Source organism: Empidonax traillii, unplaced genomic scaffold, assembly GCF_003031625.1.
Source record: "Empidonax traillii isolate 1590-97213 ecotype Southwest subspecies unplaced genomic scaffold, ASM303162v1 scaffold286:size1162393, whole genome shotgun sequence".
Taxonomy (NCBI): domain Eukaryota; kingdom Metazoa; phylum Chordata; class Aves; order Passeriformes; family Tyrannidae; genus Empidonax; species Empidonax traillii.
The window spans coordinates 429,301-445,785 of record NW_020955479.1 but is presented as its reverse complement, the minus strand read 5'-3'; the positions used below and the strand labels follow the sequence as shown (position 1 = coordinate 445,785).

Below are 16,485 nucleotides of genomic sequence, written 5' to 3'. Positions count from 1 at the left end.
TTTTTTTTCTTCAAAATATACTTTCAAATCGAACAGCTGCAAGTAGAACAAAGTTGAGCTAAAGTGTATTTAAAGAAAAAAAAAAAGCCACCAGTTTCTCTCTAAGAGTGTTCTCAGTGGATACTTCAAAAGCAAGTGGCACTGAATCAGATGAAGCTGGAACCAGGAGAGACGTGTGAGAGCTGAAACCAAATACTGCAAGATCCAAAAGTTCTTCTTCACTTTGTCAATGGATTTCGATGCATTTGAAAAGTTAACAAAACATCGACTGCCACGGGTTTGCATGGCTTTGTCCTAATTCTTTTTCAAGCAAAAAAACCCCAAACATAAAGATCAACGTATATCAGGCTATTTGTTGTTAAAAATATCAGATAAATATCAATATAAAACACATCACTGTGTCTAAGCTTCAGGCAGAGCAATCTTTCAGCCCCACAACCAGCATGCTGAGAGCAGTAATATCTTGGAAATCAGTATTCCAGGAGAGTCCTGTGAAGCACAGGCAACTATTCCTATAAAGCAGAGAGGTGAAACCACAGCTCTCAAGTCCCTCCATTTCCAAAATATTTGGAATTGGAGATTGGAGAACGGGATAGCACATCAGTTAATTTGGTTCTCCATTACCAATTTGATTAAATTTATGGGCAGGTGAATTGTCCAGAGTGCCTTCAGCACCACCCCTGCCACTCACTGTGCAAAACAGGGCTGAGGGTCAATTTTCCTTCCCTTTGTGTGTAAATTCCATTTGACAATTAGATTCAGACACTTGAGGCAGAACATCTCAAAGCAATTACTACATTTTTCAGGTAAAATATTCAGGATTCTGGTTGGCTGTCATTTCCAAGTGGAAGTCTGCTAGAGCCCTGGTCAAAATGTATCCCCAGCTCTAATTTACTGCTCTATTTAAACTGTTTCAATCAGCCCATTCCTCCCCAAGTAACAACCAAAGAAATATGCAGTAAAACAAGGCAAGGAAAAGTCTGCTTTAAAAAATGCTTTGGGAGCTCTGAAGCATAAATAGAGGGTAACACAGAGAAACAGAAGTTGGAACTACTGAAAGGAAATTTTAAGTGTGGAAGGACTGAGCTCATCCCGCTCCGTGGTGGGGCTGAAGGGGCTTTGTGCTGCAGAAAGGACCATACAAAAGGAACATCATTTCCAGTGATAACCCACTGCAATCTGCAGGAAGGGTCACATATTTTTCATGCTCACAAGTTTTCAAAGAACATTCCAGATCAAGTACAAAGAGAAACAAATTTTCAAAAAGGGCACAAACGGGATTCCACTGAAAATTCTTCTGAGGCTCTCATTGTTTAGCTGTTAAGTGCTGAAACCCTTTCCTTGGGTTCCAGTGATGTTTCATAAAGCCTAGCTGTTCTTTCTTACAGTAAAAGCAGCTATCCTAAATAAAATAAAAGGGAAGCAGTAAACATCTCCTCTGAGTGGAAAATGCTTTCACTGATGTTTACCACAATATCAACATTGTCCAGCTGAGTACTGGGCAGAAAACTTTATCTATGGCTTGGCAGATCTTACCATGGATAATAAAAAAAAAAAATTACCATTTGTTGGTAGCAATGTCCTAACTCCTGATATGCTGCAGATTAGTATTTACCTCTATCAGTTATGTTCCTAAGACTGGGAACAAAATCCTGGCAACCCAAGTGGTGACACTCACTGACAGCTCTGAGTGAGGACAGGGAAAATACTTTGATCTGAACCAACAAAGTCCCTCCTACACAAAACACACTATTGTTCCTCCCCAGCACAGGCAAAGGTCTCTCCCAACACCTACCAAAGTCCTCTTGTTCCTTAATTCCTTGAGAAAGCCCCTTCCCAGAAGGACCAGAGCAGCTCTCGTGCCAAAGCCAACTGCAGTGGTTCCCCCTCTTACAGCACAGAGCATAAAAAGCAATGAAACCACTTTCCCCCGGTGGAAATGCAAACTTGTATCCACATTGATAAGAGAGAACTTTAATGGATTAACCACATCATTCCCAGGAGGAACTCAAAAAAACCTTTTAATCCTTTACCAGGTGTTACCAAGAGAGGCCACTTTAGTTCCATGACCGAGTAGCACCTCAACCAGCTGTGATGGGCTGTTCCAGCTGTGCAGCTCTCAGACCTCGACCGTGCAATAATTTGTCTACTTCTGTATTTTTCCCTTTGCACTCCATGACACCACTGAACTCAACTTTCTTGTCTCCACCCAAATGTTTCCTGAATATTCCCCAACCCTGAAATCACTTCACAATGAAGAAAACCACTATCAGTGGGCCAAAACAAGCAGTTGGAGGAACACGCCCCGCGCTCAAAACGATAAAAAGAATAAACCGCTGCTTCTCCACAAGAAGAAAAACAGATAATGCTTTAAAAAATTTAATCTGGTGATTATGAAAATAGGTGTTGCCACCTGGAAGCCTGGGAAACAGTTTGAAAGAGTCGGAGGTACCAAAGGACGGCGAAGAGGAAACAAAAATATTTTCTGGGCAGGCTCTTCCTCCTCCATCCCCCAATAAATCAGCTCTGAATGTCTATAAATTGGGGTCTTTAGAGGAAGGACAGAAACACAGAGTGAGAACAGGGCTCAGCCTGCCCCAGGAACTGACCCACAGCTGAAGGAAGGGCTGTCCCTCCTCCCCTACACCTGAAGGACCAAAGGGACTGACCTGTTGTTCATATCTTTTCTTGACCTCCTCCAACTGCCAGGAGAATTCTTCGGATTGCTTCTCCCGGAGCAATTTTGATCTGCTTAGATCAGCTTCAACCTCTGCCATCTACGAGGTAAAAGAAAGGGAATATTTAATTAAAAAAAAAAAGAAAAAAAAAAAAAAAGAAGGCATAGCTTGACATGTTCTGATGTTTCCAGGGTTGTTTGTAAACCATCAAAGAGGAGAATATCACTTGTTGGGAATGGTAACAACATCATTTGTGGTGAAAATGAATATTCAGTCACTACAGGATTATTAGTTACCAGAGGGCAGAGTGATCATTTATGTCATGTCACCCCCTGATTATAAAGTATTGACTCAGTTTTTCACTCAACAGGGGTGAACATCCCATCAAAATTAAGTGAATACTTTTTCTAGGCATATTTAAGACTCAAATATATTTCACTCAAAAATACACTGCCTGTGGAAATTCAAGGGAAATCATGTGCGAGTCAGTGCATAAACTGCACATTTAAACTAAGTTTACATTAAATCAGAAAATAACTTAAAAGAGAATTATTTGGCTGCAAGTGAAGTCCTCTGAAGATAGTCATCGCCTCTGAATAATGAGTCCCACAGATTCCAGCACACAGCATCAAGGAAGCAATTTCACAACTCAATTAACAAAGGCTTTTGTATCAAAAGCACAACTGTTAGCTGCACATCAGGCATGTTTCCAGGGGAATATATATATATATATTACTATGCTGCAGTGAATACTCATCAATTACTTTTAGATCTAGATCCCACCACAAACAGTGAATAAACCATCTTCCTAAAAAAATGTCTCCCTAAAAAAGAGAAAAGGGTGCAGGGGTCTGGAGGGGCAGCGCTGCCACAAGCCCATCTGCTACACAAAAAGAAGAAACACATGAATTCCTGAACCACAAGCCAAAATCCTGCTTGGCCTAAGGGAGTGCTCAGCCTTCAAACAGATGTCTGTGCCAACTGGCCTGGACATCACTCCCAAGCCAGGAAAGAGGAGAAAAGGCAGCACTCGGAGAGGGAAAAGCAGTTTATTGGAAAGTAGTTCAGCAAGAGAGGAAGGTACAGGACTAGGAGCAGTTGGCCAACTAGAAAGTAGTAAAATAGAAGAGAAAGGAAGCAGCTCCTGAACCTCCCTGTACTATCTGCCATTAAGAAAAGGGACTCCAGGGAATATTTTATGAATAATTTCCTCCCACTCCAACTTACTCCAATTGCACATCCATGGCCATATTTTACTCAGGTCAATAAAACCCAGAAAAATAACAGATCTTGTTACTGTATTAAAGGATTTTTTTTTTTTTAAACAGAATGAAAACATCCTAAAATATGAAATAATAGAAATGTATGCAAAGATTCTTTAAATCTACTGGCTTTTGTGGTTTACTCATTAGGCCACATTGATATATTTCCTACGAGTGCAATGAAAACTCCTGATCATTATTTGCCAAACCCAGGAAGCCCCAGATCTAAAGTACCAATAACACAGCCTATATATTTGTTCCTCTTTTTGTTGGTTACTATGGGGGGAAAAAAAAAGCAGATCCTGCAGTTAAAAACCATCACTCCCCCATCAGTGGGCATCAGGTGACTCTTAATAATAATCACAAGCTTGACAAAATAGGAAGCAGATGGCAAAAAAATATCACACAGCCAGACTAACGAATCAAATATTGATTACAAGAACTGAAAGTGCCAGACCCCATCCCACTCATCCCCGTAATTAACTTTACCACACCCCAAAAATGGCTTTAGAAGCCCAGTATTTCTCATGTGGTTAAAAGTGAGGCGTTGCTATGGCTACTGCAGTTGTTGTTTTATAAGTAACACATCCCACCTAACCACAAAGCAGAGCATTTTCCACTATGTTCCAATGTATCAGGTGATTTATTGAAAGAGTATGTGGATGCAGAATAATGGGAAGGGCCAAAGCTCTGAAAAGAGCCACAGCATTGTTCCTTTGATGTACTTCCTTGGACCTTGGCTCCTGCAGAACAGTATTGCTCAACTGTACAGAATCATTTACTATTCCTAGATTTTAGCAGGCAAGTAGGGACAGAGTGAACCCACGGCTGATTCATGGAATCAGCAAAATTTGCTTGAAAAATTTCCCAGAAAACAACAAAATTCTAAAAGAAATCTGTCATTTCAAAATTAAAAGTGATTAAGTTTTCCGAACTCTTTTGCACTTCCTTTAGGTTTGGATTGGTTTCATTTGCTGGAGGTTTTTGAAATTTTATTATTAAACTTTCTAGAATGAGACCATCCCTTCTGGAGCAGAAATAGGGTATTATTTTAAGTTATCATGAAGAAATTGCAGGAGAGTTGTGTAGTACAGAAAACGTCAGATTAAAAACGCAGGATTTGTCGTATTGCCCTCGTGGGTCCAGTTTGCTGAACACATGTTGCTTTTTTAAGTTTGCCCTTGCTTTTTTTACTTCCCAAATTCTATTACTTGCTGTCTGCGTGGGTTCTTAAAAATACCAGCAATGAAGACTTCCATAAAAGTAATTTCGTGACAACAACAAAAAGAGAATTTCCTCAGTTCTAAGCCAGCATCCTGAGCAATCCATTCCAGTGCCAGCCTGCAGCACCCTCCTGTCAGCAGCAGGGTTGGGTTACAGTAGGTGAGTTTGGAACACTGACCAGGCAGAATTACAAGCTGGAGTTATGCTTGGAGATCTCAACCACACGAGGGAGTTAAAGGAAATATCCCTCTCCTCCCCTTCTTTTTGATCACCTGTTGCCTGTTCCTCATTTCAGCCCCTGGGGCTGCATTTGTAAAGTCCCGGGGGGGATGGTTTAACTCCTGTTTGCTCTGTAAGAAATTGGAGCCATTAAAATCTTGCTACTTAAAGTCCCTGCTTTTTAGGGACAGAAGAATGGGTTCTTCCATCCTGTGCACATGACTGCCAGCAGCCACAATGGCCCTGCCCCTGCTTGGGCTCAAACTGATTACAGGAGCTCATTAATGGGAGACAGACTCGTTCAGAAAAGAGTAGGAAGAGACACACATTTAAGTGGAAAATGACAAACGTTGTTCCACAGGGTGTATAAACTAACACTTTATACTCTCACTCCTGAAAAATCCCTAATCAGTATCATAACTGCAGATATCTTTATAACAATGACAATTCTGGCTTTGTTAGAAAGATGAAACAACTGCCACCATCCCTTTCTGACTTGCTGGCAAAGACACTACATTGTGAAAGATTTTGATGTAGCACTCTCAAGTGGAGCATGTTTCTGGCATTATAAGATCAGAATCCGCTATCCCACTGCGCCAGAGTTTCAGAAAGGCTGGCATTGTGACCTCCTCACCCGCTGTTTCATTTCAGCAGAGTCTTTCTCTGAGTTCAGCTCCACCTGCCGCTTAAACTCCTCCAGGGCAGCGCCTGCCTGCTGGGCCTGCAGCCTCTGTACCTCCGTCACCCGCCTCAGCTGCTCCTCCTTCTCCCTAGAAAGTCACAGAAAATTTTCAGAGTTCAAGTATCAAATAAAAGAACAAGTGTGCTGGTGTAAAAGAGAGGCCTTTAACCCGATCAGTTGAAAATAGTATTCAGATTTCAATTTCCTGTCCCAGCTTCTGCCCAACTTCCCTTGGCAGGGCTTTGAAGAAGGGAATGGAAGGCCCGAGTTATTTTCGCTTTCCCTGGTTGAATTTCGCACGCCCAAACCCGGCCTTCAGAGCTCCCAACAATACCTCCATCTTCACAGTCTGTGCTGGCTTCAGTGCTTCACTACCTGCTGGAGAACCCCCTTTCTTAATCTCACCTTTAAATGAGATCCCATTAACATAATTTAATAGTAATAATATATAATTAATAACGAACGAGATTTAATTAAATTATATTCAACCCCCCACCAATATTTAAACAAACTCCTTTTGACATGATCACCTACTCCCATCAAAAAAAAAAAAAAAAAAAATTATCCCAGTGCCATCTTTGCTCAGACAAGGTGCAGGATTATTCCCTGCTTGTCATATCTCAAAATGCAGAGCGGGGTAATGCGTGACACGTGGTACCTTCTTAATCTATTAGAAACCCGTAACGCTGTAATACCTATTCAGACTTTGCAGATGTTAAACCTCTATGCAGAGATATTTTACATGAACAGCCTATGCTATTTGGCATATTAAACTCAAGACATCTACAGAAACCAGGCTGGGTTTCTTCAGACATGATGGTTTATCAATAGCAATGGATCTATAATGTTTTATTGAAAAGTAGAGATGGACGACATATTGTCACAACACAGACAAAAACTCCATTAAACTGTAAATATTTAAGAAGTTTTGATGTGATTCCTCAAACAGAAAGCAACCAGGCAGTGTTTATAGCTTTCTGTGACACGTTCATGTTCCCACAGGTCAGAGGAGTTGCCTGACCGTGTTAAGACACACGACGGTGGCATCGCTGGACAAAGCTGGCTCCACCCATGGCTTGTAACAGAAGACACATTCAAACAGACCTGGGGCTGACATTTTCATTTTACAGGCAGAGAAGGAAGTACCTCAAGATAAATTTCCCATTTTGACAGAAATTATTTCCATATAAAACAAAGACTCTGACACATAAGAGACGGAAAAGCCCAGCTAATTCATCCAGTCTGTCACCTTGCCAGCACTCAAGTAGCTATTCCAGCACTGAGTGAGCCTTTCAGAAAGGTCAGGAAGCTGCCAAGCCCAAAGTTACAGTATTCACATCCTCTTCTGTGGTTTTCAGACCAGACTTTGACAATGGGACAAAGAACATAATCCTACATCTTCACAAAGGGGCAGTTTGCAGAGGAGGAGAGCAGAGTAATTCCATTAGCAAAGAGATCAAAGAAATGCCACAAGCCCTGAGTCAGTATATTACTGTTTATTTTTATAGGTTTTTTTCATGATGCATATTTTAAAGAAAAATAAATTCTTTTGGTACTTTACAGCTGATGGAATAATTGAGACATAGGGAGCCTGTTCTTTTCCTTACAGGAAAAGGAAAATACCTTTCTAACCCAGCAGAAACGAGGAAAACAACAACATCCCGTATCACATTTCTGGTGATAATTAGGGGTTTTGGGTTTGTGTTCGTAAAAGACCCATGCAAATTTCTTTAAATCTGCTAGAGAGTATCCATCCCATCCACATAGATATGCTTTATTTTCATCAATTCCATTTCCTAGAGTCCTTTGAGGAGGAAGCATAATCTGTCTACTAATCTAAAGTACCCTATTCTCCATTCATTCATAAAAGAATAACAATTATACAGCAAAAAAAAACCAACAAACCAACATTTCCCCCCCCCCATCTAAATTCAAGTGGCAAAAAGATCATTTAGGATTTAAATTTCTACTGCAGAGGATCCAAAAGATCAAAACTGCAAGTGAAAAACTCCTCCACCATTTCTCACAATGGGCACAACCAATGCTGCTTCCAGAGGCTGAAGTGCTACGAAGAGTTCATTTATCCATCAGCTCCAGCTGCAAATGTGTTTGGCTCAGTTATCCCCCAAAACCCAAGTGCCAGGGAGCTGCTGAATACAGATATTTTTAAGTTCACAGCTGTTTGACACTGAATTATGGTGAGTACATCGCCCCCCCTCTTCCACAACAAAATCTACCTCAGAAAGAAGAATTTGTAAGAGGCTGAATTACGTTCTGAGACCCTCACATAGCTCAGCATCCTGAAAGGGAGGACATGTGGTCAGGCTCACCAGCAGAGCTCTGTCTACGTGTGTTCCCTTGGAGGGACCAAGGAGAGGCCAAAACCTCCACTCCTTCTCCCCAAGATCCTTAACTCAGCACAAACAAACCTCTCTCCCTGCAAAATACATCTAATAATTCCCCTCCACACTGGAAACAAACCAAAAATCAAAGCTTATTCAAACACATCCACACCGACAAGCGTCACAAGACAGTTTTGGTCCAGTCAGATGGAAACACAGCAAATCTAAACACAACAGGACAAGACCTCAGTCCTCGTGCTCTTAGTGAGGCTCCAAATTTATGCATCTTCTTCCCCAGGAAGATGTTTTTATTTTGAAATATTATGACGTAAACTTCTAAGAATCTGGTTTTATGCACCTTCCCTTCTTTTAAGGACTTAATCCCATGAATAAATGCAACACCTCATTATAACCAGGAATAAAACTTCATTTCTGAGGGATGGGGGAGCCAAAGCTCTCCACTTTTTGTGCAGTTCAGATTTGTACAGAAGCTTAGAAAACCTGTACAACAATGGCCTTCAATTCACAAATATAAGAAAAGCTTCACTTTTTTTTTTCCCAAGACACCAAGCAATGTGCCTTGCATGAAGCACTAAAATATTCACTTTGAAGATTAATTTTTTTTTTTTCAGTTGGACAAGTTGTGGGGCCCAATACAACACAATTACATCACTTAAATCCCCTAAAGCTGAGCCGGCTTGAATGTAAAAATAGGGTGAATTTACTCCTTGGCCCCAATTTTAAAAGCAGCACATTCTTTTTGTTTCAGCGTATAAAGGATACAGCAATGGAATCAGGAATCCCACACAGCACAAACCATCCCAGGGAAAGCTGACTAGGAAGTCCAGAGCCTCAATTTCAGAAAGCAGCACTCTGAAATGTACTGATAAATGGGAAATATAAACATCTTACATATTTTCTCTTCATGCTTAATCCTAAACATTTGCTTTGCTTCCCAAAACGTTTTCCAAGAGGTAACAACTAAACACACTGAGACATTACAGCGTTGCAAGTCATGTTAATGAAACAAGGGGCAATCTAAGGATTTACAGGAGAGGTTAATTAAACTTGGGATGTTGCAGCAAATGTTGGATGAACCAATATGTTACTCACAGGGTTCCCACCATTCCTTGTATCAAAGCAAGGGCTCACCAACAGCACCCAAGAGCAGGAGAGGTACCTGTCTGGGTCTCAGCCTCTTCAGTAAATTAAATTAAAACCCTTTAGACGTGAAGTGTAAGCACAACTGTGAACAGAACGGACACAGCCAAACTTCCCTTCAAAAGCACATTTCAGGAGTTTCATCTTATTATCTTCTGTGTGTAAGCTACAAGCACAAGGATGCATCCAGTACACACATATATATTTGACTTTATATAGGGAAATAAAAGCTGACCCACAATCCTGCTCCAGATCCCAGACTGCCCCCGCCATGGAGGTGCCCCAGTACCATCAGGACTCTACACAACCACAAAAATTAACTCGATTTATACCTGCATTTTAGTGCCACAACCACTAAAAACCACTCCACACAGCAGACCACTCCCAGAACACCGACTATTTCAACTCCATAAATAACGTATCAAGGCCTAAAGTACCACATATTTGTCAAAGAGGGGGTTGCTGTGTTAGGTCATTGTTACACAGAAACGCTTCAGCAGAAATGTCAGATCTCTGAAACACGCAAAGAACAACCCTGCTGTTCCTGCTCTGTCGTTTTTTGACAAACAGCGATGCTGAAGTGCCAGCTTTGGGCCTGAACACACCCACCCAGCCGTGCCTGGAGTATCCAACTGCACAGGCAGATATTCCAGGAGACAACCAGGGCTCTCCTACCACGGCAGCACCCAGACATGTGGAATGTGTGCAGAGCACTTCTTCTTGGTGGGGAGAGGAAGAAAGACAAGTGTGAAGTCATTCAAGCGGAATGATAACTAAACCAAAGCCAGATCAAAGCAGCCAAGAAGAAAGACTGAAATGGGAAGCTGAAATATTTATTGCCTTCAAAACATCAGCCCTATCCTGTCCCTGGGCACTTTAATATTTCGAAGTTGTTAGAAGGCATTCTAACTTGTTTCAGCATTTCAAAGAAATAAAGCCAAAAACATAAAGCCAAGAATAATTCTATCTTTCACTCCCCAATTTTAAGAATAAGATGAGTTTGTCTTTACGAGAAAAAGCATGAACCCACTTATAAATTGTTTACAGTTTGCCTATTTTGAGATGTTAACATCAAAAAGCTGGTCTGCATTCCTTCAAGTAAGCTATAACAATGAATATTTACAATACAATTATTATTTTAAACTACATACTTATGTTTTAAATAAATCATGAGATAACATTAACAACCAAACCACTACTTAAAGCCATTAATGAATTCAGAGTAAATAATACTCCACGTGCGTAGTATCACACAGAAATAGGAAGAATAACGCCTTACGTTCAAAATTAAGGCTCACAAATTAACCAGACACTGGTCAAACACACTAATAATTATTATAACTATTTCTCATTATAATAATGACAGGGTCCTGTTGTGCTAGGTGCTGCACAAACAGAACAAAAAACAGCAACTGGGAAATGATGAATGAGATGTGGCTTAAGAGGCTGGGCCAGTGTTGTAAATGTGGCTGGAAAGGAAAACATTATAATTTTGTCTCAACACTGCAGAAACTGTCTCCAAGATTTAGATACACCACATATAGGAAAGACCACAGAGGCTCAGTTATCAAGGGAGGAGGATTAGAACAGAGATGAATAGTCATGGCTTCTCCATGCTGAGACAGCAGCTAAACCTCAACAAGGAGAACACAGAGGGGGGAATTAGAGAGGCAGGTGTAGATAATGGCTCAGAAAAAAAAACGAGACAAGACTGTAATTAAAAGGTGGACCAGCAAGTCAGCAACACAGACAGCAAAGAGATTCATGAGATAGCCAGAGAAGAGGTGCAGAGAAGGAAAGATAGGGATCAGAGAACAGCGCTGTGGCACAGAGAGCTGGGGGGAGAATAAAATAAACCATCCGAAGGACAAACTATGTGAGAAATCACCAGGCAGAGGAGAAGAGCCAGGCAAGAAGAATCACTTAACACTAACAAAGCACAGCCAGAGATGTGTGAGGAGTGACAGAGCCAGCAGTGGTTGGCAAACCAAAGACAGTGAGGATGAACCATCAGGATTAAGCCTGTTAAGGAGGTACAAGGATAGAGAACTCATGCTGTTATTCTGCTTATTTAAGGTAAATATTTTTATGGCTAAAATAATTGTACTATTATATTATTCAGGATTCTGAGTAATATTATCCACATTGTAATGGACAGAACAGAAATGTAATTCTGAGGAATGATGAGTATCCACTCAGCTCATCCATTTCTCAGGTTGGTGTAGTGGACATGGATTTTTACAATTTTCTTTTCATTAAAAGTACTGTCTCAATGATTAACTCCTCAGTGAAGGCTGGTTGTGTTGCTGATGAAGCTGAAAGAAAGTTGTACAAAGTACACAAAAAGTAAACGCAAAATTAAGATTACCAAGATTATGGAGCCATCATAATCATGAAGCAACAATAAGGATCAAAGTTTTTCCTTGTACTATTTTGTAGTTTTTAAGTGACCCCAAAAAAGGTGACAGCCTGAAACATTTCACGTTTTTTAACAATCAGTAATTGGGTTCAATCCTCTGTAAGACTTTCTTTAGCCAACTGAAGGCTTTTCTCATTCCATCAGTGTTTTGGGCACTATATGGCCTTGAAATATAATGCACTGATTATAGATAAAATACACTGATATCAAAGGGAAGCCTTTTGGAATCATAAGGGAACAATTCTGATATTTGTGTCCATTATTTGTATACTCATTTAATGAATGCACTAGCAACAACCCTTAATTACACTAATTATTAGAATTACAGCAAGTACTGAAGTGCCACAGCATGATACACCAATGCTCTTCACCTCCCGAGGCAACACCTTTCACTTCACACAGTTATTCACACAATTCTCACAGTTGTTACCACTAGAAAGATGTTGTATGATATCTCTATAACCATCTTGAGGGACAAGGGACAGAGATAAGGATTAAAAAAAAAAACCAACTGTTACATTCCTTTTTTTCGGTACATACAACTGCAGGTCTCCAGAGAAACTCGGGGTGGGCAGGGAAAAGAAACTGAAAGGCTGTAAATAGTTAATAGAACACTTGATTTTTGCTTTTAAGTGGGGCCATTAAAACCAAAGCCCCCCCCAGTTTTCACGTCCCCCCGTTCGGGGCTCGCGCGGCGGCCCCCGGAGCGACGGTTCCGGCGCCGCGATCGCCGGCGCTCCAGGGATGTTTACAACACGCTGGAAACTCTGACTGCCTCTGCTCTAAAAGCTTTCAGATGCTCACATCCCCAAGTGGAGGACAGCTGGCTGCTTTTCCACTGGTTCTTAGAGGAGGAGGAAAAAAAAAAAACAACAACACAACAAAAAACCACCCCCCCTCCACCCCACCAAAAAATGACACGTGGTCCTGTTTTATAAAGAGTTGAACTGTATCAGAACTCCTTCAGCCACATCATGTTACCGCTGGGTTTAAATCACAGACTTGGTTTTTTTTTTTTTTCATCATACTACCACTGTTGTAACAAGGCAACACTCAACATTTTAGTAGAAGATAACGATGAGCACAATGAGCATGAGTATAAACTCCTAATACACTTTATTGCAACACTCGGAATTAAAGACAATGCCTGTTCATATTTCTTTAATTATTTCCGGCTCTAAATAGTAATAGCTTTTCCATTCCTTCAAGAATTCCCTCCACACACAAGTACTTCGTTTCCAAGGAAAAAAAAAATGGAATTAACTACAGGAAAACAGCTACACTTCAGCAATTATCCTAAAAATATTAACAACAAGAAGCAATTATTCAGTATCTGGATTCAGCTTAGAAGAGTAAGAAAGGCAAAAAGAACTTAAAAATTAGCTTGTGGTTAAAGCTATCAGTGCTTTTATTTATTTATCACTGAATTGATGATTCTCAGGCTGTTGGTTTTTCTGGGTGCAGCGGCATTTGTGACTCACACCACTAAAAGAAGCCCATACAAGAGTATCTGAAGCAGCAGCTGTTTGAAGTTCACAAAGGGTTTGGCACAACCAAATTCTCAAGATTCGCTCTAAATCACATCTTTTTTTTTGCCAAAATATGATTTCTATGTATAATTTTGAAAAGTCCAACTACAGCTTCTTTTAAAAATGTTGGGATCTAACAATTGCAAACAAAATGAAATTGTTTTCCCTGCTATTTATTCTACCTCCTTCTGCCTTCCATCTTCACTTGTTTATTTTTCCTTCCCTTCATCTGTTTCCCTCTTTATTAGCTCAGCAGCAGAACGTTCAACACTCATTTCTCTCAAATTTCTGTACCCTCACTTCCTTTACATGGTCCCTTTTGTGATGTTACAGAGAAAGGAAGAATTATAGAAACACCAGGGGAATTTTGCAAGATATTAGTAACCATAAAAACCCCTTACACACAACTTCTGGTGCTAAAATTGGAGGCATTTTCACGTACTCTGACTAAAGCAAGAAGAGCCTTTCAGATCAAACAAACACAAGCCTTAACTTCTGCTTTTTAGCAAGTGTGGTATCCAAGCCACTCTCCCAAGGCTTTACAGGGATCAATGCCAAGTTTAAAACTGAGGAAAGTTCCAGGTCCATGGATCTTGTGACAATGTCAGGCAAGGAATGACCCAGAATAACCAAATGCCTGGCAAACCACACCAGGAGATGACAATTAGAAGCCATTTGAATGAAGAAATGACTAAGGTTTCAAGAAGAATAATTCAGACCAAAAGTATTTCCTTCCCAAAATAACATTTTTTTTCCAACTTGAATTAGTAAAATAAAAGCTCCAACACATTTTTATCCGATATTTTCTATGAAGCAAAGCCTTGTAGGAGTAATAACTGCACTAAGCACAAAACCTGAAATTTAAAATATAAATTAGCATCACTGAACCACACTTGAAAAAGCCTCCAGAAATAGCAGTCCAGGATGGGGAAGCCCAAACATTGCCACAGCTACACACTGGAATAAGGAAAAATAGTGAAATGAGTGTTTTTTTAAGTCCACAGGGAGGAAACCCCATGGCACCATCTCCAAAGAGAAAATCAACTTCTTTTGCTTGACTCTCACGTCAAGGATACCCAGAGAAAGCAGGTGCATGTACACAAGTGTATTTGTGAAAAGAAACGTAAATAGTTTTCATTTCTGCATTTTACTGAGCATCTACGGGCACCACCTTCCCACCACAGAAAGGGTTGGAAACCTTTTGAACTGCCACCTAAAACAAATTCCAAAACACCTGAAAACTGCATGTGTGTGTGTTAGAGAAACTGTTGTGAAAATCTGCTACCAGATAGGAGCAGTTTTGCTGGTTTCTGGGTAGTTTAGCCCTCCTTTCTTCCCCTGAAGGATTTTAAACAAGTTCAGACGAGGGGTAAGAGAAGCCATGAAAAAAAAAAAAGAAAAAGAGGTGTTGGTAGCTCCTTATGTAAACAAACAATTTTATTAAGTGACTTGGAATAAAGCAGCTGCTCAGCATTTGCTCTGTGTCATCCCCACTTGCAAAGGGCTGAGATTTGGCTCCACAGACAGGATTAAAAAAAAAAAGAAAAAGGCAAAGACTGAGAGGAGAAGGTTGTGAATCATCAGGCTGGAGATGCTGAGCACCCGTTCCTTGACTCTGCAGTGTTCAGCTACAATGTCTGCACCTCTACAGGTGGAGTTTCACTTCATTTCTCCTAATGGGACTTTTAAAAAATTGTTTCCTTGAATCACGCTACAGAAGAGAAGAACAAGAACTCAGGAAAGGTGTATTTCAGAAGCATAAGGAAATACTCGTTTGTGTATGAGACATGCAAAGCATTAAATCAGATCCCATCATCATCCCCAGTAAATGAGAATCATCACAATCATCATTCTGAGAAACCAGCACAAGGTGCTTCTGCACTTCCATGCATGTCCCAGTATGTTAATAATTTAGTCCAAAATCTCTCAGACTCAAGATTGACAAACTTTACACATCTATGTAGTTGTAAACTTATTATTCCCCATCCCTGGAAGCGTCCAGGACCAGGCTGGATGGGACTTGGAGCAACCTGGTCTAGAGGAAGGTGTCCCTGCCCATGGCAAGGGGTGAAACAAGATGATCTTTAAGGTCCCTTCCAACCCAAACCATTCTGTGCTGACTCCAGAAGGGAAGTGGCTCAGTGACCAACGAGCTGGTGTCGTGGTTGTAATCTTCAGTAAAATGGAAAATATTTCCCTACAGCCCAGTAAACTAAAAACATGAAAGAATCTGATACTAAAATATTAGCAGAGGCAAAATAAACATATTTAATAAATAAGCATCCAGTTCCACAGGGCAAGACATAGGAGATGATGTTGGGAGCTGTTCTGGATAACAACATTGTACAAAGTCAGCAATAAAATTTCTCCAGCAACAAATGGGTACAGATTTTTTTTTTTCTTATTTTTCTGTTTTACTCCACTCAGCTTGTACTGTGACACATTATATACCTCTTTATTTCCTACTCCTCTGCTTAATACAAGAGATAAGAACAGCAGAGACTGAGCCTATTTGCAACCCACTCTGCTGACACATTTTATGCAACCAAACCACAGGGATTAGAGAAACAACCTTTCCCCCCAAGTAATTACAGAGAAGCTTTTTAAGAAAACTTTGTTCTTGTAGAAATGCCATTTAAAGGACATTCTAGAAAAACCCTCGGAGCACTTCTTAGAGTGACTTTTGCTATTAGGCAATGCCTGTGACATGCACTGCAGAAGTAAATAGGAATTTTATATCTACAAGTCACCGCCAACAGTCGGGAGCGTTCGGGCAACTCCTTTACAAAAGATTTGGGTTTGACAGATATTTCTACCATAAACTTCAGAAGAGGGGGGGAAAAAAGCCTTCCATAAACTCTGTAAACTCTCTTCTGTATTGAAACTGTGGCAACACAGCTTTTTCTTGAAGGGAAAGGTACTTTTAAAAATGTGGGTTTTACTATTCCACACAACGTCTCAAATCACTT

General features: G+C 40.4%; 1 protein-coding gene across 3 annotated transcripts in view; it reads right to left on the bottom strand.

Annotated features, from left to right (window-relative positions):
- CEP112 (centrosomal protein 112) overlaps positions 1-16,485 on the bottom strand; it is a 150,020-nt gene that overhangs the window by 94,009 nt on the left and 39,526 nt on the right. For 2 of the 3 annotated variants that reach the window (XM_027890379.1, XM_027890380.1), the window contains exons 18-19: positions 6,018-6,153; positions 2,670-2,777 (exon numbers count right to left, since the gene is read on the bottom strand). In XM_027890379.1, coding sequence (XP_027746180.1) covers positions 2,670-2,777; positions 6,018-6,153 — 244 coding nt within the window. The remainder of the gene's footprint in view (positions 1-2,669; positions 2,778-6,017; positions 6,154-16,485) is intronic. The other variant, XM_027890381.1, reaches the window with a different exon arrangement.